This window comes from Carcharhinus amblyrhynchos, chromosome 1, assembly GCF_965287045.1.
Source record: "Carcharhinus amblyrhynchos chromosome 1, sCarAmb.v2.hapA, whole genome shotgun sequence".
NCBI classification, from domain to species: Eukaryota; Metazoa; Chordata; class Chondrichthyes; order Carcharhiniformes; family Carcharhinidae; genus Carcharhinus; species Carcharhinus amblyrhynchos.
In genome coordinates, this window is record NC_137324.1 from 4,722,770 (window position 1) to 4,749,966 (window position 27,197).

The 27,197-nt window shown below is 46.4% G+C and overlaps 1 protein-coding gene across 1 annotated transcript in view; it reads right to left on the reverse strand.

Moving 5' to 3' along the window:
- Window positions 1-27,197, reverse strand: part of LOC145348492 (disintegrin and metalloproteinase domain-containing protein 8-like) — a 120,812-nt gene that overhangs the window by 15,074 nt on the left and 78,541 nt on the right. Inside the window, exons 5-6 of the mRNA XM_080196683.1 lie at window positions 25,582-25,647; window positions 5,445-5,516 (exon numbers count right to left, since the gene is read on the reverse strand). Of these exons, the coding sequence (XP_080052809.1) occupies window positions 5,445-5,516; window positions 25,582-25,647 (138 nt within the window). The remainder of the gene's footprint in view (window positions 1-5,444; window positions 5,517-25,581; window positions 25,648-27,197) is intronic.

The following is a 27,197-nucleotide window of genomic DNA, read 5'->3' on the forward strand; positions in this document are numbered from 1 at the left end:
CATTGTGGATGAGGCAGTGCCAGGTAGGGCGGTTTTGTGCCAGAGTTTACCAGGTGGTCGTGTCAATGTCAAGCGACTTTAGGGAGGCCTTGAGTGTGTCTTTGAAACGTTTCTTCTGCCCTTCATGCGAGTGTCTTCCAGCAGAGAGTTCCCCGAAAAGGAGCTGCTTGGGTATGCGCTCATCTGACACACGGATGACATGACCTGCCCACCGGGTCTGCGCTCTCATCAACAGTGTGTGGACTGATGGTAGACTTGCTCTAGAGAGAACTTCAGTGTCTTGCCATCTGATGCGTAATATTCTGCGAAGACAAGTCATGTGGAAATGATTGAGCTGTCTTGCATGCCTTCGATACACAGTCCACGTTTCACAGGCATCCAGGAGTGTAGTGAGTACCATGGCGCTGTAGACCTTCAGTTTTGTTGCTGAGCTGATTCCTCGACGTTCCTATACAGTTCAGCGCAGTCTACCGAAAACAGAACTTGCCTTTGCTATTCTGCAGTTAACTTCTGTATCAATAGACACTGCTTGGGAGAGGGTGCTGCCAAGATAAGTGAACTGGACCACTGCCTGTAGTTTCTACCTTTTGATTGTGGTTATGGGTTCTGTGTACGGTGCATGAGGAGCTGGCTAGTACATGACTTCGGTCTTTTTAATGTTGATGGTGAGTCCAAAGTTGTCACAAGCTGTGGAAAATTTGTCCATGCTGACTTGCATCTCTGGTTCTGAGCCAGTATACAGGGCACAGTCATCGGCAAAGAGGAAATCTCTCAGAACAGTCTCTTTGACTTTGATAATAGCTTGAACTCTCCTCAGGCTGAAGAGCTTTCCATCCACTCTGTACTTGAGGCTGATTCCAGCAACACTGTCCTGAAAGACATCATTCAGCATGGCAGTAAACATCATGCTGAACAGTGTAGGTGTGAGCACACAGCCCTGTTTGACATCATTGGTGACTGGGAATGCCTCAGGGGATTCTCTGACGTCCAGTACTCTGGCCAAAATGCCATCATGGAACCGGTGTACCATCTGAATGAATTTGGGGGAGCAGCCAAACTTTGACATGATCCTCCACAGGCCTTGTCGGCTTACGGTGTCGAAGGCTTTCGCGAGGTCAACAAAGGTTGTGTAGAGCTTGCAATTCTGTTCCTGACACTTCTCCTGAAGTTGGCGCGCAGCAAAAATCATGTCAGTAATTCCACGACCTTTGCGGAAGCCACGCTGTGACTCTGGAAGCAGGCCCAGCGGCAGATGAGTGACCAGACGATTTAGCAGGACTCTTGCGAAAGTTTTTCTTGTGATGGAGAGCAGCGAGATTCCTCGGTAGTTGTCGCATACTTGTCCTTCCTCTTGTAGAGGTGTACAATGGAAGAATCTTTAAGTTCCTGGGGAATGGATCCTTGCTTCCAAAAGGACTGGAACAATGCAGTGAACTTCTCGATAAGTGCAGGACCAGCAGCTTTATAGATCTCTGCAGGTATGGCATCTGCCCCTGGGGCTTTGCCACTGGATAGCTGGCTGACAGCTTTCGTGACTTCGGCTACTACCGGTGGATCATCCATGGTGCTGTTGATATCAACCTGGGGAATCCTGTCTATTGCCTGATCATTAATAGATGACGGTCGGTTGAGGACGGCTTCAAAGTGTTCAGCCCATCTCTGCGGGATCTGAGCCTTCTCTGTAGTGAGAATTGTGTCATCTGTACTCAGGAGGGGGGATCTCCCGAGAGATTGAGGTCCATAGAGAGTGCTGCGGGCTTCATAGAACCGTTTCAAGTCGTTTCTGTCAGCGTATCTCTGTATTTCATCTGCCTTGGCGCTCAGCCAGGCATCCTGCATTTTACGCAGTTTATTCTGGACTGTCCTGTGAGCACTGGTAAAAGCATTTTTCTTGGCAGCTGATGATGGGTCATTCTGACAGGCCCGATGAAGATGGTGCTTTTCAACAAGTAGAGTCTGTATCTCCTCGTCATTCTCATCGAACCAATCATGCTGCTTGCTGGTAGAGGGCCCGAGCATCTTCAGCACAAATGTATGGATAGCATCCCTGAAGTGTTCCCAGTCATCCTCAGTGCTGCCTGCGAGGTGTAGGTCAGCAAGCTTGATTTCTAAGTCTTCAGCCAGTGCTGAAGCTATGCTGGGATTCTTCAGCTTGGCCGCATTGATTCTTTTCATAACCTTGCTTCCTTGTGGTCACCTCTTGGGTCTGATGCGGAGCCTCATTTTGGAGACAATGAGCCTGTGATCTGTCCAGCAGTCAGCACCACACATGGCCTTGGTCACTCTGACATCCTGCCTGTCTTTTCTCCTGACAATGATATAGTCGATAAGATGCCAATGCTTAAAGCAGGGGTGCATTCAGGAGGTTTCATTATGGGTAGGCAGACGGAAGGTTATGTTGGTGATGAGGAGGTCGTGTGCTTCGCAGGTCTTCATTCAGAGTAGGCCATTACTGTTACACTTGCCCACTCCATGCCTCCCAATGATTCCCTGCCAGATTGCAGAGTCACACCCTACTCTTGCATTGAAATTGCCAAGCAAGATCAGCTTGTCAGTACTGCTCACTGCTGATAGTAGGGCATCTAGTTCTTCAATTCCCACCTTGATCCAGTGGCAAGACAAGAGTCGAGATGGCTAGAGATGGGACTAGGCACAGTGGATGACCAGGACATCTTCTGTGTCTTGTCCTGCTCTTTGCGTTCCATGACACTTGTAGAGACCGCCTTCTTGATCGTTGGGCCTTCCATTGGTCTTGTCCGCTCAATCCATCGGACTCTGTCTTCACATGCTGGGATAGACATCTCCCTATCTCACCGAGAGTTGAGACCCGTCGGCTACCCTCACCTAGTTTAGTCGGCTTGTCAAAGCCGTTGCCTGCGGTGTGGCCGCTGTCGCGTGCAAACAGCTACGGGGAGCCACAGGTGAGAGCTGAGTGCCAGGTGAGGACAAAGGATGGACAAACCGCCCTGAAAGGACACAATATGTTCCCCTACCAGAGTTACTACCCCTCCCTGAGACCCCATACATGCCCAACAGCTGTACGTTCCTGCCAAGACTCCAAAAACACAGGAAATGCACAGACACAAACAATTGTTTGCAGTTTAAAAAACTGGCAGTCTTGAAGCATTAATGCATTTCAAGAGATAATTGAAGTTATATGACTTGTAATGAAACAACCACAAGAAGAAATAAAGGACCAGAGACAAAAATATCAAGGCCCCAGCGAGAGGGCAACTCTAAAAAGAGAAACTCCAAGAGAAAGACCCCAGACTTTGGGAATGAAAGGATTAGAGGGGAATGAAAGGCTGCAGGGGGTGGGGAACAAAAGACCGCAGGAGGAGAGGAATGAAAGACTCTAAATGATGAAGTGAAAACAATAATAGAGCTTCAATTTTTTTGGTGTCCGTATCACCAACAACCTGTCCTGGTCCCCCCTGCTGACGTTATAGTTAAGAAAGCCCACCAACGCTTCTAATTTCTCAGAAGACGAAGGAAATTTGGCATGTCAGCTACAACTCTCACCAATTTTACAGATGCACCATAGAAAGCATTCTTTCTACTTGTATGACAGCTTGGTATGGCTCCTGCTCTGCCCAAGACCACAAGGAATTACAAAAGGTCATGAATGTAACCCAATCCATCACGCAAACCAGTCTCCCATCCATTGACTCTGTCCACACTTCCCACTGCCTTGTTAAAGCAGCTACCATAATTAAGGACCCCACGCACTCCAGATATTCTCTCTTCCACCTTTTTCCATTTGGAAAAAGTTTCAAAAATCTGAGATCATGTACCAACTGGCTCAAGAACAGCTTCTTCCTGAGGAATTGAGTTTAGGAGTTGGGAGATAATGCTGCGACTTTCTAAGACCCTGGTCAGACCTCACTTGGAGTGCAGTGCTCAGTTCTGGTCACCTCATTACAGGAAGGATGTGGAAGCCATAAAAAGGGTGAGAGGAGATTTCCAAGGATGTTGTCAGGATTAGGTGGCATGCCTTATGAGGATAGGTTGAGGGAGCTTGGTCTTTTCTCCTTAGAGAGACTAAGGTTGAGAAGTGACCTGATAGAGGTGTATAAGATGTTGAGAGGTATAGATCGAGTGGATTCTCAGAGGCTTTTTCCCAGGGCTGAAATGGCTGCCACTGTGTGTTAATACATGTGACAATAATAAAATCAAACCAAATCAAAGAGATGATGCTGCAGCGAAATGAACTGGAAACAAATAATAAAGTTATAATGAGTCAGAAAGTAAAATAAGCCACAGGGAAAAAAGTTGTAAGAGTGAAGACACTGCTGAGTCACAGCGCCAGGGATGCGGGGCAGCATGGTGACACAGTGGTTAGCACTGCTGTCTCACAGTGCCTGGGACCCGGGGCAGCATGGTGACACAGTGGTTAGCACTGCTGTCTCACAGTGCCTGGGACCCGGGGCAGCATGGTGACACAGTGGTTAGCTGTGCTGTCTCACAGTGCCTGGGACCCGGGGCAGCATGGTGACACAGTGGTTAGCACTGCTGTCTCACAGCGCCAGGGACCCAGGGCAGCACAGTGACCCAGTGGTTAGCACTGCTGTCTCACAGTGCCAGGGACCCAGGGCAGCACAGTGACCCAGTGGTTAGCACTGCTGTCTCACAGCACAAGGGACCCGGATTCAATTCCAGCCTTGTGTGACTGTCTTTGCAGAGTCTGCATGTTCTCCCCGTATCTCATGGGTTTCTTCCGGGTGCTCCAGTTTCCTTCCACAGTCCAAAAGAAAGAGTACAGAGTAGGAAAAGAGTATGTATATGGGAGAAGGAGAAAGCATATATCGGAGAGAGAGAGAGAGAGGAGAAAGAGAGAGTGTACAGAGTGGGATAGGGAAAGACCGTGCATATAGGAGTGAGAGTACTGAGCAAGATAGGGAAAGAGAGTGTACGGGGGAAGAGAGAGAGAGAGCACAGAGAGAGAAAGGCAAAGAAAGGGCATATGGGGGAGAGAGAGTACAGAGTGGGTTAAGGGAAGAGAGAGTACACAGGAGAGTGAGAGAAAGAGAGAGACAGCACACAGTAGGACAGGGAATGTGAATGTGCACAACAGAGAGTGAAATAGGAAGACTGGACACCAGAGAGTGAGAGAGGCCTTAGTGTGGAATTGAGAAAGAGAGTGTACATGGGAGAGAGAGAGCAAGCACAAGAGCTGGATATGGAAAGAGAGTGTACACGAGAGAGAGAGAGAGAGAGAGAGAACAAAGATTGGGACTGAGAAAGATAATGTACAGTGGAGAGAGAGAGAGAGAGCACAGAGCAGATTAGGGAAATGACTGAAGACTGGAGTCAGAGAGAGAGCACAGAGTGGCACAGGGAAAGAGAATGCAGTGGAGAGAGAGGGAGAGAGGCAGAGTGGGAACTGAACGCACAGCCGACAGCGGGAAATGAAATAAAAATTTTACCTCCATGCCAATACTCACAGAGTCCATCAAATTTGTAACTCGAACCGCTTCCTGCCTAACAGCAGCATCGGTATTCCCCAGTTTCCTCCTCTGAAGGGAAACAAAATGATTGGCTTTGAATCAGGTGATCAAAGTATCTCCATCCCTCCCAGAAACATCACCTGTTCCCATCATTCCACATGATTGTAAATGATGAAAGGGCACCCCTCATAATGAGGCCACTCAGTCTGTGTGTATCCCTGCTCCAGCTGCTCTTTATCCTTTCCATATCAAATTGCCTTTTGGAAGTTTCCAATCAAGCTGCTTCCTTTATGCTCGCCGGCAGTTCAGTCTGAATCATGATGACTCCTTGATGGATTTCGGCCTCCAGTTCAAATCCAGGGGGTTAAATATTTTGAAAAGAATACAGAGGGACTGGAGAGTTTGTAGTCACGTGTTACAATGTTAACACCAGGAATATTTGGCCATACATAATAGTGAATGGTTCATAGGTTAGGTGTCTTTTTTTTTCTTGAGGAGAGATGGCAGAGAGTTGTCCTGATAGAGATTGTCAAAATGATGGGAGGTTTTGTCATATTGTTAGTGACAAACATCCACCAGATAGATTGATGAATAAATAGTTCATTGAGATAAATAACTTTTGACAGAGAATAATGAAAAGGAAGGAGTACCCCATGATTCAACACTCCCAGCAAACAGGGGAACTCCATACTTAGTCCCTGGAGCTGGGCACTCTGTCCCAGCTGGCCAACTGCTTTACGTGACCCCCCGAGAGCCCACCCATAGAAGCAGCATCATGACTCAAAGGTACAGTTGAGGTGGACAACATGGTATATGTGGGTAGCCGATGTCTGCTGCAAATTTTTCTACCATTGCATGGACTTCTTCTTGTGCATCCAATCATTTGGAAGGTGCATCTATTGTTTTTGTTTCGGAGCAGCAGGAAACCGGAAGTCAGCCGTAGGGAGACCTGGGTAACTTTGTTTCACCTAATAAATTTGAACGGTGAGGGAAGCCGAGACACTTAACGTGTAATGTCCCCCACCCCCCCCCACTCCCCCCCGGCCACTCCTCCAACCGACACAGAGGTGTACAGGAAAGGATTGCAAGGATGATCCTGGATAGGAGAGAAAGTAACAGGATGGTTGTTATGGGGGACTTTAACTTTACAAATATCGATTGGAAAAGCTACAGTTCAAGCACGTTAGAGGGGTCAGGGAACCAGCCCCAAGTCATGGTTCATGTAGGCACCCATGACATGGGTAGGAAAAGGGATGGGGATGTAAGACTGAAATTCAGGGAGTTAGGGTGTAAGCTTAGGGCTAAAATAAACAGAGTTGTTACCTTTGGTTTGTTACCCGTGCCACAGGATAGCATGGAGAAGAACAGAGAGAGAGAACATTTGAACTCGTGGCTAAAGGGATGGTGAAGGAGGGAAGGGTTCAGATATCTGGCCAATTGGGGCTTATTCTGGGGTAGGTGGGACCTCTACAAAAGGGATGGTCTGCACCTGAACCACAGGGGTACCAATATCTTGGGGGGAAAATTTACCAATGCTATTCGGGGGGGTTTAAACTGATTCAGAGGGGGGATGGGAACCTGAATTGTAGCTCCAATGTACAGGAGGATGAGAATAGGGAGGTCATGGATAAGGTTTCTAGGTCACAGCAGTGTATTGGCAGGCGGGAGGGTGATTTGAAGTGTGTATACTTTAATGCGAAGAGCATATGCAATAAGGTGGATGAACTTGCAGCTTGGATTGGTACCTGGGACTTCGATGTTGTGGCCATTTCAGAGACATGGATAGAGCAGGGACAGGAATGGTCGTTGCAGGTTCCGGGGTTCAGATGTTTCAGTCAGAGCAGAGAAGGTGGTAGAAGAGGGGGAGGCATGGCATTGTTAGTCAAGGACAGTATTACGGTGGCAGAAAGGACGTTTGATGTGGACTCGTCTATTGAGGTAGTATGGGCTGAGATTAGAAACAGGAAAGGAGAGGTCACCCTGCTGGGAGTTTTTTATAGGCCTCCAAAAAGTTCCAGAGATGGAGAGGAAAGGATTGCAAAGATGATCCTGGATAGGAGCGAAACATAAGAACATAAGAAATAGGAGCAGGAGTAGGCCATCTAGCCCTTCGAGTCTGCCCCGCCATTCAATAAGATCATGGCTGATCTGTCGTGTCTCAGTTCCACATCCCCGCCCTCTCCCCAAAACCCTTAATCCCCTTGCCTATCAAAAACCTATCAATCCGCGTCTTAAATATATTTAGCGAGGCAGCCTCCACCACTTCAACAGGCAGAGTATTCCAGAGATTCACCACCCTTTGAGTGAAGAAGTTCCTCCTCAACTCCGTTCTAAACCGCCCCCCCTTTATCTTGAGGCTGTGCCCCCTAGTCCTACTGTCTTTTCTGAGCGGGAAGAGTCTCTCCACCTCTATCCTATCCATCCCATTCAACATCTTATATGTCTCAATGAGATCTCCCCTCATTCTTCTAAACTCTAACGAGTACAAGCCTAGTTTATTCAGCCTCTCCTCATAGTTCAAGCCCCTCAACTCCGGTATCAGCCTAGTAAACCTCCTCTGCACTCCCTCCAAGGCCAAAATATCCTTGCGTAAGTGTGGCGACCAAAACTGCACACAGTACTCCACCTGCAGCCTCACCAGTGCCCTGTACAGTTGCAGCAAGACCTCCCTACTTTTATATTCAATCCCCCTCGCTATGAAGGCCAGCATCCCATTCGCCTTCCTGACCACCTGCTGCACCTGCAGGCTGGGTTTTTGCGACTCATGCACAAGGACCCCGAGGTCCCTCTGCACCGTCGCATGCTGCAGTTTTTCGCCATGTAAGTAATAGTCCTTCCTACCATTATTCCTACCAAAGTGGACAACTTCACACTTGCCAACATTAAATTCCATTTGCCAGTTCCTGGCCCATTCACCCAGCCTATCTAGATCCTTCTGCAGACTTTCCACACCCTCCGCACAATTTGCCGTTCCACCAATTTTGGTGTCATCAGCAAATTTCGACACCATACACTTGGTTCCCTCCTCCAGATCATCTATATAAATGGTAAATAGCAGAGGCCCCAGCACTGACCCCTGGGGCACTCCACTAGTCACCAACCGCCAATCCGAATAGCACCCATTGACCCCCACTCTCTGCCTCTTATTTGACAGCCAATCCCCTATCCACGCTAACACCCTACCCCCAACTCCATGCCCCCTGACCTCCTGTAATAACCTCTTGTGCGGCACCTCATCAAACGCCTTCTGAAAATCAAGAAACACCACATCCACCGGCTCTCCTCTAACCACCGCCCTAGACACATCCTCATAGAACTCCAATAAATTCATCAGACACGACTTCCCCTTAACGAAACCGTGCTGCGTCTGCTTTATCAAACAATTCTCCTCAAGATGCCTTGCTATTTTCTCCTTGATCACGGATTCTAACATTTTACCTACAAGTAACAGGGTAGTTGTTATGGGCGACTTAACTTTATAAATATCGATTGGAAAAGCTATAGTTCAAGCAAGTTAGAGGGGTCAGTTTTTGTCCAATGTGCGCAGGAAGGTTTCCTGACACAGTATGTAGATAGGCCAACAAGATGTGAGGCCACATTGGATTTGGTACTGGGTAATGAACCAGGCCGGGTGTTAGACTTTGAGGTAGGTGAGCACTTTGGTGATAGTGACCACAATTCGGTTACGTTTACCTTAGTGATGGAAAGGGAGAGGTATATACCGAAGGGCAGAAGTTATAGCTGGGGGAAAGGTAATTATGAGGCTATTAGGTGAGATTTAGGATACATAGGTTGGAGTAGGAAACTGCAAGGGCTGGGAACAACTGAAATGTGGAGCTTGTTCAAGGAGCAGCTACTGCGAGTCCTTGATAAATATGTACCTGTCAGGCAGGTACATGTCCTTGTACCCTTCCTAATCCCCCTGACATGAAAGGTCAATTTATGATGGTCAACAAACCTAACCCACACACCTTCGGACTTTGGGAGGAAACCAGAGTACCCGGAGGAAACTCATGCAGACATGTGCAAACTCCACACAGATAGTGACCCGAGGGAACTGTGGTGTACTAAGGAAGTTGAATCTCTGGTGAAGAGGAAGAAGGGGGCTTATGTAAAGATGAGACCTGAAGGCTCAGTTAGGGCACTGGAGGGTTACAAATTAGCCAGGGAGGAGCAAAAGAGAGAGTTAAGAAGAGCTAGAAGGGGACATGAGAAGACTTAGGCAGATAGGATCAAGGAGAACCCTAAAGCTTTCTGTAGGTATGTCAAGAATAAAAGATTGGTTAGGGCAAGGTTAGGGCCAGTCAAAGACAGTAGTGGGAAGTTGTGCATGGAGCCTGAAGAGATAGGAGAGGCATTAAATGAATATTTTTCGTCAGTATCCACGCAGGAAAAAGTCAATATCATCGAGGAGAATACTGAGATACAGGCTTTTAGACTCGAAGGGATTGAGGTACATAAGGAGGAGGTGTTAGCAATTCTCGAGAGTATGAAAATAGATAAGTCCCCTGGGCTGGATGGGATTTATCCTAGGATTCTCTGGGAGGCTAGGGAGGAGATTGCAGAGCCTTTGGCTTTGATCTTCATGTTGTCATTGGCTACAGGTATAGTGCCAGAAGACTGGAGGATAGCAAATGTTGTCCCCTTGTTCAAGAAGGGGAGTAGAGACCATCCTGGGAATTATAGACCGGTGAGCCTTATTTCTGTTGTGGGCAAAGTTTTGGAAAGAATTATAAGAGATACGAGTTATAATCATCTAGAAAGAAACAAATTGATTAGGGATAGTCAACAAGGTTTTATGAAGGGTACATCGTGCCTCACAAACCTTATCGAGTTCTTTGAGAAGGTGACCAAAGAGGTGGATAAGGGTAAGGCAGTTGACGTGGCGTATATGGATTTTAGCAAAGCGTTTGATAAGGTCCCCCATGGTAGGCTACTGCAGAAAATGCAGATGCATGGGATTGAGGGTGATTTAGCAGTTTAGATCAGGAATTGGCTAGCTGATAGAAGACAGAGGGCGGTGGTTGATGGGAAATATTCAACCTGCAGTTCAATTACAAGTGATGTACCTCAGGGATCTGTTTTGGGGCCACTGCTGTTTGTCATTTTTATAAATGACCTAGATGACAGTGTAGAAGGATGGATTAGTAAATTTGCTGACGACACCAAAGTTGGAGGAGTTGTAGACAATGAGGATGGATGTTTCAGTTTGCAGAGGGACATAGATAAGCTGCAGAGCTGGGATGAGAGGTGGCAAATGGAGTTTAATGCAGAAAAGTGTGAGGTGATTCGCTTTGGTAAGAGTAACAGGATTACAGAATATCGGGCTAATGGAAGGATTCTTGGTAGTTTCAACCAGCAGAGAGATCTCGGTGTACATGTGCGTAGATCCCTGAAAGTTGGCACCCAGGTTGATAAGGTTGTTAAGAAGGCGTACGGTGTGTTAGCTTTTATTGGTAGAGGGATTGAATTTCAGAGCCGTGAGGTCATGCTGCAGCTGTACAAAATTCTGTTGCGGTCGCACTTGGAGTATTGTGTACAGTTCTGGTCGCCGCATTATAGGAAAGATGTGGAAGCATTGGAAAGGGTGCAGAGGAGGTTTACCAGGATGTTGCCTGGTGTGGTGGGAAGGTCTTATGAGGAAAGGCTGAGGGACTTGAGGTTACTTTCGTTAGAGACAAGAAGGTTCAGAGGTGACCTAATTGAGGCATACAAAATGATCAGTGTGTTAGATAGGGTAGACAGTGAGAGCCTTTTTCAAAGAACAAAGAACAACCCAGCATGGGAAACAGGCCCTTCGGCCCAACGAGCCCGCGCCGCCGCATCATCCTACACCTATTCTACCCTACGTGTCTATGAATGGAACCCCTAACTTAGCCAGATTCAGGGGAGAATAGTGTCAATTTGGTAAAACCAATTAGCCTAAGAGCACGTCTTTGGGGTGTGGGAGGAAACCGGAGCGCCCGGAGGAAACCCATGCAACCACAGGGAGAATGCGCAAACTCCCACAGATACAGGCCCAAATCCACGTATCTGCACAGCTTGCAGTGCTAGTCACTGAGCTGTTGCGGCGCGCGTCAACCGGTCCAGGATCAAGCACACACACCGACACGAAGTACTAGGCCACTCCCGGAACCTCCAAGAGCAGCCCACGCACGACCCACCGTGTGCATGCCCCTTGTTTGACAACAAGGTGGACCTCCACCTGCGGAATAAAAGACAAAAACGTTAACATACAAGTCTGCATTTCCGGTGTCTCCCGAGGCTCTGACCTTATTTAATACCCCCTACTATAGCCCTCCATCCTCGTTTCGCTCATGTGTCTGTCTAAGTGAACCTTAAACGAGTCCAACGTTCCTGCCTCCACCACCCTACTCGGTAGCGCGTTCCAGACCCCCACGACCCTCTGCATGAAGAACCTTCCTCTCACGTCCAAATTATACCTCTCCCCCCTCACCCTTAAATCATGACCTCTCGTAATTGTACCCAGTCTAGGGAGCAGTCTCTCACTATTGACTCTATCTATTCCCTTCAGTATCTTATATACCTCTATCATGTCCCTCCTCAATCTCCATCTTTCCAAGGAGAAAAGTCCCAGTTTCTCCAACCTTTCCTCGTAACCCAGTCCCTCCATGCCAGGCAACATCCTGGTAAACCTCCTCTGCACCCTCTCCAGAGTCTCCACGTCCTTCCGGTAGTAAGGTGACCAGAACTGGACGCAGTACTCCAAATGCGGTCTAACCAACGTTCTGTACAACTGAAGCATTAGACAGCAGCTCTTATACTCTATACCCCTTCCTATAAAGGCTAGCATTCCATAAGCTTTCCTCACAACCTTCTCCACTTGTGTCGCAACCTTCATAGATTTGTGAACCTGCACTTCCAGGTCCCTCTGTATTTCCATACTCCTAATCGGTCTACCTTTTATCATGTAGCTCCTCTCTGCATTATTCCTTCCAAAATGCATCACCTCGCATTTGTCAGGATTAAATTCCATCTGCCACCTATCTGCCCAATGTACCAACCTATCTATATCCTGTTGTATCACCTGACATTCCACTTCAGTATCCGCCAACCCTGCCATCTTGGTGTCATCCGCAAACTTGCTGATCAAACCACTTACGCTCTCTTCCAAGTCGTTTATGTACACTACAAAGAGGAGAGGTCCCAATACTGAGCCCTGCAGCACACCACTGGTCACTGGTCTCCAGCCCGAAAAGGTCCCCTCAACAACTACCCTCTGTCTCCTATTACCCAGCCAGTTCTCAATCCACCTAGCTACCTGACCTCGTATCCCATGCGCCTTAACCTTTTCTACCAGCCTACCATGAGGGACTTTGTCAAACGCCTTACTGAAATCCACATAGATGACATCAACGGCTCTCCCATCGTCAACCGTTTTTGTCACCTCCTCAAAGAATTCTACCAGATTCGTAAGGCAAGACCTCCCCCGAACAAAGCCATGTTGCGTATCCCTAATCAGATCGCAACGCTCCAAATGCTCATACATCCTACCCCTAAGTATTTTTTCCATTAATTTCCCTACCACCGATGTCAAACTCACTGGTCTATAATTTCCAGGGTTATCCCTACTACCTTTTTTGAACAGCGGTACCACATTTGCTACCCTCCAGTCTTCTGGGACCTCACCTGTGTCCAAAGAAGAGACAAAGATTTGAGCCAGAGGCCCAGCAATTTCATCTTTCACCTCCCTAAGCAGCCTGGGATAAATACCATCAGGCCCCGGAGCTTTATCCGTCCTTACACTACCTAAAAGCCCTAGCACTTCCTCCCTCGTAATAGATATTTCCTGCAACTGATCCACAGCTCCCTCCAAGACACCGCACGACACCGAACCGCTCTCCTTCGTGAATACCGACGCAAAGTATTCATTCAGGAGCTCCCCCATTCCCCCCGACTCAATACATAACTCCCCACTTTTGACCCTAAGAGGACCAATTTTCCCTCTAACTACTCTCTTGCTCCTAATATAGGAATAAAATGCCTTTGGATTTTCCTTAATCCTCCCAGCCAAAGCCATTTCATGCCCTCTCTTCGCCCTTCTAATTCCCCTTTTTAGCTCCCTCCTACTCTCTCTATATTCCTCCAGCGCACTCTCCGTACCCAGTTGTTTCGACCTAACATACGCCTCCCTCTTCTTCCTGACCAAGTCTTCAATACCCCCTGTAATCCACGGCTCTCTAATCCTACCTTTCCCATCCTTCCGCTTAACTGGAACATACCTCTCCTGCAACATTTTCATGTTGCCCTTAAAAGCCTCCCACTTGCCAACCGTGGACTTGCCAGCTAACAGTCCCTCCCAATCAGTGTCCTGCAGCTCCCTCCTAATCCGGCTATAGCTCGCCTTTCCCCAGTTCAGCACACTCCCGTTCGGCCGGCACTCGTCCCTTTCCATTTTTATCCTAAAGTAGACGGACTTGTGGTCACTGTTAGCCACATGTTCGCCTACCTCAACCTCAACCACCTGCCCCGGCTCATTACCCAACACTAAATCCAGTATAGCCCCTTCCCTAGTCGGGCTAGTTACATACTGCTCTAGAGACCCTTCCAAAACACATTTTACAAACTCCTCTCCCTCCGTACCCCCAGCTCTTTTCCTTGGATGGTGATGGCTAACATGAGGGAACATAGCTTTAAATTAAGCTGTGGTAATTATAGGACATATGTCAGAGGTAGGTTCTTTACTCAGAGGGTTATAAGGTTGTGGAATGCCCTGCCTGCAGCAGTTGTGGACTCGCAAACTTTAAGGGCGCTCAAATGGTCAGTGGATAGGCATGTGGATAACATTAGAATAGTTTAGGTTCGAGGGTCATTAGATTGGTTCCACTGGTCGGTGCAACATCAAGGGCTGAAGTTCCTGTACTGCGCTGCAATGTTCTATGACGTAGAAAAAGTGATAGTCAGCCATGGATATGTAAGGAAATAAAGGAAGTATCAAATTGAAATAAATGCATACAAAGTGGCAAAGATTAGTGGGAACCTAAGACATTGGGAAATCTTTAGAGGTCAACAGAAGGCCACAAAAAAAGCTATAAAGAAAGGTAAGATGGATTATGAGAGTGAACTAGCTCAGAATATCAAAACATCTACCAAAAGTGTCTCCAAATATATAAAATGAAAAGGAGTGGCTCAAGTGAACATTAGTCCTTGGAGGATGTAGGTGGATGTAATAGCTGGAAATGCTGGAAGGGGGGTGTAATAGCTGGGAATGAAAAAATGGCTGAGACATTGAACAGATATCTTGTGTCGGGCTTCACAGTGGAAAACACAAATAACATGCCAAAAATTGATGACAAGAAAGCTATGGTCTTCACCAACAACCTGTCCTCGTCCTCGAATGCTGACTCTATGGTTAAGAAAGCCCACCAATGCCTCTACTTTCTTAGAAGACTAAGAAAATTTGGCGTGTCAGCTACGACTCTCACCAACTTTTCTAGATGCACCACAGAAAGCATTCTTTCTGGGTGTATCCCATCTTGGTGTGGCTCCTGCTCAAGACTGCAAGAAACAACAATGGGTCGTGAATGAAACCCAGTCCATCATGCAAATCAGCCTCCCATCTATTGACTCTGTCTACACCTCCCGCTGCCTTGGCAAAGCAGCCAGCACAAATAAGGACCCCACACACCCCGGACATTCTCTTTTCCACCTTCTTCCGTTGGGAAAAAGATACAAAAGTCTGCGGTCACATACCAACTGTCTCAAGAACAGCTTCATCTCTGCTGCTGTTAGACTTTTGAATGGATTGCATTAAGTTGATCTTTCTCTACACCCTAGCTATGACTGTAACACTACATTCTGCTCTCTCTTGTTTTCTTCTCTATGAATGGTATGCTTTTTCTTTATAGCAAGCAAGAAACAATAGTTTTCACTGTATGTTAATACATGTGACAATAATAAATATCAAATCAAATCTATGGCAAGTGAGGACCAAGAAACTCATTATCAGTAAAGAAGTAGTGTTGGGCAAATCCTGAAAGAGATGCCGGAGGAAATAGCAAATGCACTAGTGATAATTTACCAATTTCGCTGGACTCTGGGGTGGTTCCCACAGATTGGAAAATGGCAAACGTGATGCCACTGTTTAAAAAAGGAGGTAGACAAGAAGTGGGTAACTATAGGCAGATTAGCTTAACTTCTGTAGTAGGGAAAATGGTTGAATCTATCATCAAAGAAGAAAGAATGAGACATCTGGATATAAATTGTCCCATTGGGAAGATGCAGCATGAGTTCATGAAGGGCAGTCATGTTTGCCTAATTTGGTCGAATTCTTTGAGAACATTACATGCACAGTGGACAATGGGGAACCTGTGGGTGTGGTGTATCTGGATTTCCAGAAGGCATTTGGCAAGGTGCCGTACCAAAGGGTGCTGCATAAGATAAAGGTGCACGGTGTTACAGGTAATGTATTAGCATGGATAGAGGATTGGTTAACTAACAGAAAGCAAAGAGTGGGGGTAAATGGGTGTTTTTCTGGTTGGCGATCAGTGACTAGTGGTGTGCCTCAGGGATCAGTGTTGGGACCACAATTGTTTATGATTTACAGAGATGGTTTGGAGTTGGGGACCAAGTGTAATGTGTCAAAATTCACAGATGACACTAAGATGAGTGGCACAGCAAAGGATGCAAAGGACACTGAAAGTTTACAAAGGGATATAGATAGTCTAAGTGAGTGGGTGAGGGTCTGGCAGATGGAGTACAATGTTGATAAATGTGAGGTCATCCATTTTGGCAGGAATAACAGCAACAGTATTATTTAAATGGTAAAAAAAATTGAGATTTTGCTGTGCAGAGGGACCTGGGTGTTCTTGTGCATGAATCACAATAAGTTGGTTTGCAGGTGCAGTGGGTAATTAAGAAGGCAAATGGAATTTTGTCCTTCATTGCGAGAGGGATGGAGTTTAAAAACAGTGAGATTATGTTGCAGCTGTATAAGGTGCTGGTGAGGCCACACCTGAGTACTGTGCACAGTTTTGGTCTCCTTACTTGAGAAAGGATACACTGGCACTGGAGGGAGTGCAGAGGAGATTGACTAGGCTGATTCCGGAGTTGAGAGGATTGGCTTATGAGGAGAGACTGAGTAGACTGGAGCTGTACTCGTTGGAATTCAGAAGAATGGGGGGAGATCTTATCAAAACATATAAGATTATGCCTCCCAAAGATACACAAGGCAAACACACCCAGCCATCCCATCGTAATGGGCAATGGGACTCTGTGCGGGAACCTCTCCGGCTACGTCGAGGGCATCCTGAAACCCATTGTACAAAGAACCCCCAGCTTTTGTCGCGACACTACGGACTTCCTACAGAAACTCAGCACACATGGAGCTGTTGAACCAGGAGCACTCCTTGTCACAATGGATGTCTCGGTGCTCTATACCAGCATCCCGCATGACGATGGCATTGCTGCAACTGCCTCAGTACTCAACACCGACAACTGCCAGTTTCCAGATTCAATTTCACAATTCACAATTCATCCGCTTCATCCTGGACAACAATGTCTTCACCTTCAGCAACCAGTTCTCCATCCAGACACACGGAACAGCCATGGAGACTAAATTCGCACCTCAATATTCTAACATCTTCATGCACAGGTTTGAACAAGACTTCTTCACTGCACAGGAGCTTCAACCGATGCTGTACACTAGATACATCGATGACATTTTCTTCCTTTGGCCTCATGGTGAACAATCACTGAAACAATTATAGTTTCAACAAGTTCCATCCCACCATCAGACTCACCATGGGCTACTCTCCAGAATCGGTTGCATTCTTGGACACACACATCTCCACCAAGGATGGCAAGACTGTTCCCTTCCAGTTGGTGAGCACTTCAGCGGTCATGGGCATTTGGCCTCTGATCTTCTGGTAAACGTTCTCCAACGTGGCCTTCACGACACACGACAGCGCAGAATCGCTGAGCAGAAACTGACAGCCAACTTCCACACACGAGGATGGCCTCAACAGGGATCTTGGGTTCATGTCACACTATCTGTAACCCCTATCACTTGCCTGGGCTTGCAACATCTCACTTACTTACTGGAGACAATACACATCTCTTTAACCTATGCTTAATGCTATCTCCGCTCACACTGTCTGCACCTTTAAGAATTGATGAGCTGAAAAGACTCACATTCTAATCAGTATTCCATAAACTGTGTGTGCCTTTATATGCTCTGTTTGTGACCAGAACTCTCCACTCACCTGACGAAGGGGAAAACACCGAAAGCTAGTGGGTTCACTATCAAGTAAACTTGTTGGACTTTAACCTCGTGTTGTGAGACTTCTTCCTGGCTCAGAGCCAGAGATGAAAATCAGTTTGGACAAATTTTCCACAGCTTGTGACAACTTTGGACTCACCATCAACATTAAAAAGACCAAAGTCATGCACCAGCCTGCTCCTCATGCACCATACACAGAACCCATAATCACAATCAAAGGACAGAAACTACAGGCAGTGGTCCAGTTCACTTATCTTGGCAGCACTCTCTCCCAGGCAGTGTCTATTCATACAAAAGTTAACTGCAGAATAGCAAAGGCAAGTCCTGCTTTCGGTAGACTGCGCTCCACTATATGGGGAGGTTGAGGAATCAGTCCAGCAACAAAAGTGAAGGTCTACAGCCCCGTGGTCCTCACTGACTGTGAAACGTGGATTGTGTATCGAAGGCACGCAAGACAACTCAATCATTTCCACATTTCCACATGGCTTGTCTTCGCAGAATATTACGCATCAGATGGCAAGACAAAGTACCAGACATTGAAGCTCTCTCTAGAGCAAGTCTACCATCAGTCCATACACTGCTGATGAGAGCGCAGACCCGGTGGGCTGGTCATGTCATCCGTATGTCAGACGAGCGCATACCCAAGCAGCTCCTTTTTGGGGAACTGTCTGCTGGAAGACGCTCGCATGGAGGGCAGAAGAAACGTTTCAAAGGCACACTCAAGGCCTCCCTGAAGTCGCTTGACATTGACACGACCACCTGGGAAATGCTGGCACAAAACTGCCCTACGTGGCGCTGCCTCATCCACAATGGCTGTCAAGGTCACGAAGCAAGGTGTATTGCTGAAGCACAACTTAAGCGCGAGCTGCGCAAGTCCAGAGCCACCAGCGCAACAACTACAGTGTCTACACAAGTCTGTCCGATCTGTGCCAGGACATTCCGTGCCCGAATTGACCTGATCAATCATCTTCGGACACACCGCAACCAGCCTCAAAACGTCTAATGTCGGGGTCCTCATCGACGACGATAGACGAAAAACCACAGAGCTGGTTACAGTGAGTGACTGGGCTACCCGCACTTACCTGTCATGAAACCAGATGGTTCAGTTTGCAGTTGTGGTGATTTTAAAACAACAATAAATCCATTGTGCTGATCAATATCTGTTTTTTTTAACTGAAGATTTGTTTGCTGGATTTTGAGGGGGGGTTATCAGCAAGATTGAACTTCCATCAGCATATTTACAGATGAATATAGCTGCTGAATGCCAAACATTGCTTACCATTATTACTCTTAAAGGTCTTTTTTGTTATAAAAATTGTCTTTTGGAATATCATCTGCACCAGCTCAATTCCAAAGATCGATGGATCAGGTTTTAAGTCTCTCTGGTGAAAAATGTTCGATGACATTCTCCTTATACAGGGTCCTGTGAACAGAAACCCTTGAGTAATTTAGAAGTATCATTGGATCATATTCAAGAACATGGACTGTGTGATGTCAGTCCAGTATTTGGGTCAGGTTATTGACCATAATGCTTTGCTAAGCAAAGCACCTAAAAATATGGAAATATTCTAAAAATTTAGAAGCGTCATGTCCAACAATGGTGACATAACAGGTATTTTCTGGGATTAGTCAATTATTATTGCAAACTTGTTCCTAATTTAGAGATATTATTGAAGCCATTGGTTAATTTATTTTGTGTGAAACAGTCACAGAACTTGACAACAGAATATGAGAAAGCACAAGGATGTCAAAGATGCTTTGCAGCAATCTGAAGTATTGGTTAATTTTAATCGGAAACTCACATTACTGCTTGCTTGTGATGTTTCACCTTGTGAAGTTGGGGCAGTGGTTGCATATATTAAGTCTTCGAGAGAAGAACAACCAATAGCTTTTGTTTTGCAGACTCTCACTAATGCTGAATCTAACAATGCTCAGCTTGAAAATAAAGCATTGAGTATAATTTGTGATGAACAAACGTATCATCATTATTTATATGGTCATCATTTCACATTATTGACTGATCATGAACTCCTAATCACGATTTTTGGGCCACATAAAGGCATACCTTCGTTAACTGCTAATCAATTGCAAAGATAGTCACTGATCTTATCAGCACGCTCTTATGATATAGCGTATTGTCAGAGTATTAATGCAAATGCTGATACATTGTCATTCTTATCTTTACTATCGCGTAGATGCCAACAACTAGTTTTGTTGATATTTTTTATTTTTCACTCATAGATCATTTGCCTGTGACAGCTTCTCAAGTTCAGAGACATAGAACAGAGAACACTACAGCACAAACAAGCCCTTCGGCCCACAAGTTGCGCCGATCACATCCATACCTACCAAGCGATAGAACTGTCTGTAACTCCCAATGCCATTAGATCCCATATACTCATCCAGAAGTCTTTTAAAAGACCCCAGCGAGTTCGCCTCTACCACCACCGACGGCAGCCGATTCCACTCACTCACCACCCTCTGAGTGAAAAACTTTCCCCTAACATCTCCTCTGTACTTGCTTCCCAGCACCTTAAACCTGTGTCCTCTCATAGCGACCATTTCAGCCCTGGGAAATAGCCTCTGAGAATCCACCCTATCTATTCCTCTCAACATTTTATAAACCTCTATCAGGTCGCCTCTCAACCTTCATCGCTCCAGGGAGAACAGACCTAGCTCCCTCAACCTATCTTCATAAGGCATGCCTCCCAATCCAGGCAACATCCTTGTAAATCTCCTCTGCACCCTCTCAATAGCTTCCACATCCTTCCTGTAGTGAGGCGACCAGAACTGCGCACAGTACTCCAAGTGGGGTCTGACATGGGTCTTATAAAGTTGCAGCATTACCACCCGACTCCTAAACTCAATCCCTCGATTAATGAAGGCCAGTACACCATATGCCTTCTTGGCCGCATCCTCCACCTGCGAGGCCGATTTAAGAGTCCTATGGACCCGGACCCCAAGATCCTTCTGCTCTTCAACCCAGCTAAGACTCCTACCCTTGATATTGTACTCCTGCATCCCGTTGGTCCTGCCAAAATGGACCACAACACATTTATCCGTGTTGAAAGTCATCTGCCACTTCTCCGCCCAGTCTTGCATCCTATCTATGTCACGCTGCAACTTCTGACATCCCTCCAGACTATCCACAACACCACCAACCTTCGTATCGTCGGCAAACTTACTAACCCATCCCTCCACTTCCTCATCCAGGTCATTTATGAAAATGACAAACAGCAAGGGTCCTAGAACAGATCCCTGGGGCACTCCACTGGTGACCGACCGCCATGCAGAAAAAGACCCATCCACAACCACTCTCTGCCTTCTGCAGGCAAGCCAGTTCTGGATCCACAAGGCCAAAGCCCCTTGGATCCCATGCCCTCTCACCTTCTCAAGAAGTCTTGCATGAGGGACCTGATCAAATGCCTTGCTGAAGTCCATGTAAACCACGTCCACCGCTCTTCCTTCAGTCACATTTTCAAAGAACTCAACTAGGCTCGTAAGGCACGACCTGCCCTTGACAAAGCCATGCTGACTATTCCTGATTATTCTAAACTTATCTAAATGATCATAAATCTTGTCCCTCAGAATCCTCTCCATCAACTTACCAACCACTGAGGTCAGACTCACCAGTCAGTAATTTCCCGGGCTATCCCTGTTCCCTTTCTTGAAAATAGGAACCACATCCCCAATCCTCCGGAACCTCTCCCGTCTCCATCGATGATGCAAAGATCATCGCCAGGGGCTCTGCAATCACTTCCCTCACCTCCCAAAGTAATCTGGGGTACATCCCATCCGGTCCCGGCGACTTATCTATCTTGATAGAATTTAAAAGTTCCAACACATCCTCTTTCTTAATATCCACACACTCAATCTTTTCAGTCTGCCGCAAACCTGTAGTACAACCTCCCAGATCACTTTCCACCGTGAATACCGAGGCAAAGTATTCATTAAGCATCTCTGCCATGTCTTCCGGTTCCACACAGACTTTTCCCCCTTCACCTTTTATAGGTCCTATCCCTTCTCTTCTCATCCTTTTACTCTTCACATATTTGTAGAACGCCTTGGGATTCTCCTTAATTTTACCCGCCAAGGCCTTCTCATGTCCCCTTCTGGCTCTCCTAATTTCCTTTTTAAGCTCCTTTCTACAAGCCTTATACTCCTCTAGATCCTTAACATCTCTTAGCTCGCTGAACCTTTTATACGCCTTTCTTTTCTTCCTGACCAGGTTCATCACAACCTTCGTGCACCACGGCTCCTGCAACCTACCAAAACCTCCTTGTCTCATCAGAACGTTGTCGTGCAGAACTCCTGTCAAACATTCCTTGAAAATCCGCCACCTTCCTTCAGTACTTTTCCCCAAGAACGCCTCCTTCCAGTTTACTCGTCCAATTGTCTGCCTGATGTCATCATATTTCCCCTTACTCCAGACAAACGCCTTCCTAGCCTGCCTGATCCTATCTCTTTCCAATGCTATCGTGAAGGAGATACAATTATGATTTCCATCCCCGAGATGCTCTCCCACCGAGAGATCCATCACCTGTCCTGGTTCATTAGCCAGCACCAGGTCAAGTACAGCCTCTCCTCTCATAGGCTTATCCACGTGCTGTGTCAGGAAACCCCCATCCAAACCCCTTACCCTAGGGATATTCCAGTCCATGTTTGGGAAATTAAAGTCTCCCATCACGACAACTCTGTTATTACTACATCTCTCTGGGATCTGTTTCCCTATCTGCACCTCAACTTCCCTGTCACTATTGGGTGGCCTATAGATAACACCCAGCAAAGTTATCGACCCTTTGCTGTTCCCAACTTCCACCCACAAAGACTCCGTAGACAGTCCCTCCACGGCATCCACCTTGTCTGCAGCCATGACACTGTCCCTGATCAACAGCGCCAGTCCGCCACCTCTTTTACCCCCCTCCCTGTCCTTCCTGAAGCATCTGAATCCCGGCACCTGAAGTACCCAGTCCTGTCCCTGAGACATCCAAGTCTCCGTAATGGCCACCACATCACATCCCCAAGCAGCAATCACTACACTCCTGGCGTTAAAATAGCACACCTCAGACCCTCGGTCTGGGCACTTCCCTTCTCCATTACCCGTCTAACCTCCCTCTCATACTGTCTACAGTCCTTCTCTACCTGGGAGCTAACCTCCTCGCTTTCAGCCTCCTCATCTCTATTCCCTCCCCCCAACCTTTCTAGTTTAAAGCCCCCCCCCAGTAGCCCTAGCCAATCTTCCTGCCAAGATATTGGTCCCCCTGGGATTCAAGTGCCACCCGTCTTTACTGAACAGGTCACACCTGCCCCTAAGGAGGTCCCAATGATCCAGGAACTGGAATCCCTGCCCCCCTGCTCCAGTCCCTCAGCCACGCATTCACCCTCCACCTCATTCCATTCCTGCTCTCACTCTCCCGCGGCGCAGGCAGCAATCCTGAGATTACTACCTTTGCGTTCCTCTTTCTCAGCTGTCTACCTAATTCCCTATAATCCTTTTTCATGACCCCTTCCCTCTTCCTGCCTATGTCAGCGGTACCTATATGAACCACAACCTCCGGCTCCTCACCCTCCCCTTTCAGGATGTCTGGGACGTGCCAGAAATGACATATCAGAAATGATCTCACAATGTGAAGGTGATGGATATCGTATTGAAAGGAACAATGTTATAATTCAGGCCAGAAACTCCAAAGTGTGTTATGCAGTCTGCCTGGATCATGAGCTTTGCAATTTGAATTTGGCTAGGGTAAGCATGATAGGTTTCACTTCAGGTACGATTCCACTGACCCACTAGGGAGCTTTTATCAAGCAAAGTTTATTTAAGAATACAGTTGCTGTATAGCAATAACTTTTGCCAATGGCAAACAAGGAAAAAAATCCATGATATTATATAATCTTAGATAAATATATGAAATGTTCCAACCAAACAAACCTCCCTATAGAAAACCCTTGACACAGGGTTAGCACAGGAAATATGAATGCTGATACGATGCTGGAGCTTAGTCCTTTCATTGGATGCTGCCTTTCTCTTCACACACACACACACACACACACACAAAGACAAGCTTCGAGTCAGGACAGCTTTCAAAAACAGCAGGGGGAGAGAGAGAGAGAGAGAGAGAGAGACCCTAGGCAAGCTCCTACCAACAGCGGATTTTCCACTCTAGGAAGGCAGGGAAACCTGCTTCCAGTTGGCCAGCAGAATCTCCAATATCAGGGAGACAGAGGGAAACAACCAGGACAGCTTCTGATTCTAAAACCAAATCTGAAAGTAGGTCCTTGAATTCTGGGGAGGAACTACCCGGCTTTGACCTGTCAAACAATCTTCACCCTAACAATGCAGGGTCATAAAAGATCCCAGAAAGTACCTGAGGCCCAGGATAAAAATTTTAAAAAAGTGCTTGAAGCTTCAATAAAAGGACTTCCAGCAGACAACTCAGCAAAATAAAACCAAAAGGCCTGCTTACAACTGCAGAGAACATGATTTAACAAAAACAAAATTAAAGTAGAAGACTTTCAGACTGTGGGAAGGAACTGGAGCACCCGGAGAAAACTCACACAGACTCGGGGAGAATGTGAAAACTCAGGTCCCTGGCGCTGTGAGCAGTAGTGCTAACCACTGTGCCAACATGCCGCCCTTCGTAACACTTCTTAAAGATACACGAATATCACTATGATCGCTGGAATACACTGTCTACATCCTGATTTGAGGCCATACATCAAGCGAGCTTGGGTTGACTGTCCAGGGTAGGTGTCTACTGTAGCGAATCTGAGTGCTCATTGCTCCTAGTCTGTATGGAAGAGTTCTTGAACAACTACACGCAGGACAATTTTGTATAGTCCAGATGAAGGAATTAGCACATAATTAATTTTTGTGGATGGGTCTGAATGCTCAAATTGAAAAAAGGAGTTGGACTGTGTCAATTCTGTGCACAAACAGGAAATACACCATCATTATCTTCTTTACTCCCTTGGGAATGGCCTAAAATGCCATGGCTAATATTACATGTAGATTTTGCTGTTTGAGGGTTGCATGTTCTTCATTATAATTGATGCACACTCAAAGTGGCCAGAAGTTATGAGATCCACTGCATCTGAACAAGCCATTGAAAAACTTGATTAAATTTTTACAAGATTTGGTAAACTAGAAGAGATTGTTCACAATTTACTTCATGAGAGATTCACGATTATCTCAAAGTAAATGGTATTCACAACCTTATTATCCATCAACCAATGGATTCGCTGAAAGATTAAAAGCTTCAAAAGAGCAATGTTTGTCATCACTGCATGTGCACACACCTTTTTGGTATCTTATAGAATCACTATTCATGCGACAACCCAAAGTTCACTTACAATGCTCCTCTTAAAAAGAAAGTTGAGAATGATGTTTGACTTCCAGACTTCAGAGATATTACAGCATCAACAACAATCTCATGCTCATTACCCACAACTGAGAAATGGGTACCAGCCATAGTTTTCGCAAAAACAGGTCCCATTTCCTACACGGTTTAAATTGAAGATGACCAATTGTCATCTTAAAATTGTATCTCAGAATCATCTCCAGAAATGCCAATTTCCTTAGCCCCTAGTGTTGTGAATACTATTACAGGAAGAGTTAATTGAATCTTAGTCGTCTGATGACTGTGCCTCTGCTACTATAACCAAGAGAGAATGAAACATTATCAGTTTCCAGAGAAGAAATGTCGACCGAAGTTCCAAATCATATGTCTAGGGTCAAGGACAGTCAAGCTCCAGAACGTTGTATACAACCAAAGAGGAAGAGATGTCCTCTTGACCCTGATGTCACTATTTCCAGTCTTGCTCCTTATCCTGTACTGTGGGCCCTTTTCTAGGCCTCAATAACCCATGTTCAACATGCTCAGAGAAGCCACTTACCATTGCACTGTCTGCCACAACCACCAGCTCGACATATTTCTGCTGTGTATCAATATTCCTTCTTACCTGGAGATAGAGAAAATATCAGTTAGTTTGAGGTGCAAATGTACAAGTGACCTGGGCTGGGAGAGAGCCAAGTCATGTGGATCCAACAATTTTTTGAAGTTATACACAAGTATTTTACTTTTCGCTGTCTCATTCTTACAATATAAGGAGCGAATGGGCATCCCTGTTATAATTGCTTTTCAATTCATTCACATGATTTTGGCATGGCTGACTTGGCCACAGTCTATTGCCCATCCCTTGTTGCCCTTGAGAAGATGGTGCTCAAATGTCCTTTTGAACCATTGCAGTCCCTTAATGTGTAGGTAAACCCACAGTGCTATTACGGAGTTCTAAGTGTTTGACCCAGCAACAGTGAATGAACAGTGGGATATTTCCAAGTCAGGGTGATGGGTTACTTGGAGTGGAACCTCCAGGTGGTATCTGCTGCTCTTGTCCTTCTACATGGCAGTGAACAAGAACAAAGAACAAAGAAAATTATAACACAGGAACAGGCCCTTTGGCCCTCCAAGACTGCACCGACCATACTGCCACAGAACCATAGAAAATTACAGCTCAGAAACAGGCCTTTTGGCCCTTCTTGTCTGTGCCAAACCATTTCTTGCCTAGTCCCACTGACCTGCACCTGGACCATATCCCTCCACACCCCTCTCATCCATGAACCCGTCGGAGTGTTTCTTAAATGTTAAAAGTGACCCCGCATTTACCACTTTATCCGGCAGCTCATTCCACACTCCCACCGCTCTCTGCGTGAAGAGTTCCCCCCGTAATATTCCCTTTAAACTTTTCTTCTTTCACCCTTAACCCATGCCCTCTGGTTTTTTTTTTCTCCTCTAGCCTCAGTGGAAAAAGCCTGCTTGCATTCACTGTATCTATGCCCATCAAAATCTTATGCCCATCAGATGCCCAACTGAACTAAAACCCCCTACCCTTCCGGGGACCATATCCCTCTATTCCCATCCTATTCATGTTTGTCAAACTGCCCCTTAAAAGTCACTATTGTATCCCCTTCCACTACCTCCCCCGACAACAAGTTCCAGGCACCCACGACTCTCTGTGTAAAAAATCTGCCTCGTACAGCCCTCGTACCTTAAACCTGTGCCCCCTAGTAATTGACTCTTCCATCCTGGGAAAAAGCTTCTGACTATCTACTCCATGCCTCTCCTAATCTTGTAGACTTCTATTAGGTCGCTCCTCAATCTCCATCATTCCAGTGAGAACAAACTAAGTTTCTTCAACCTCTCCTCATAGCTAATGCCCTCCATACCAGGCATCATCCTGGTAAATCTTTTCTCTCGCCATCCAAAGCCTCCACATCGTTCTGGTAGAGTGGCAACCAGAATTGAACACTATATTCCAAGTGCAGCCTCACTAAGATTCTATGAAGCTGCAACATGATTTGCCAATTTTTAAACTCAATACCCTGGCCGATGAGGGCAAGCAAGCCGTATGCCTTCTTGACAGCCTTCTCCACCTGCACTGCCACTTTCAGTGACCTGTGTACCTGTACACCCAGATCTCTTTGCCTACCAATACTCTTAAGGGTTCTGCCA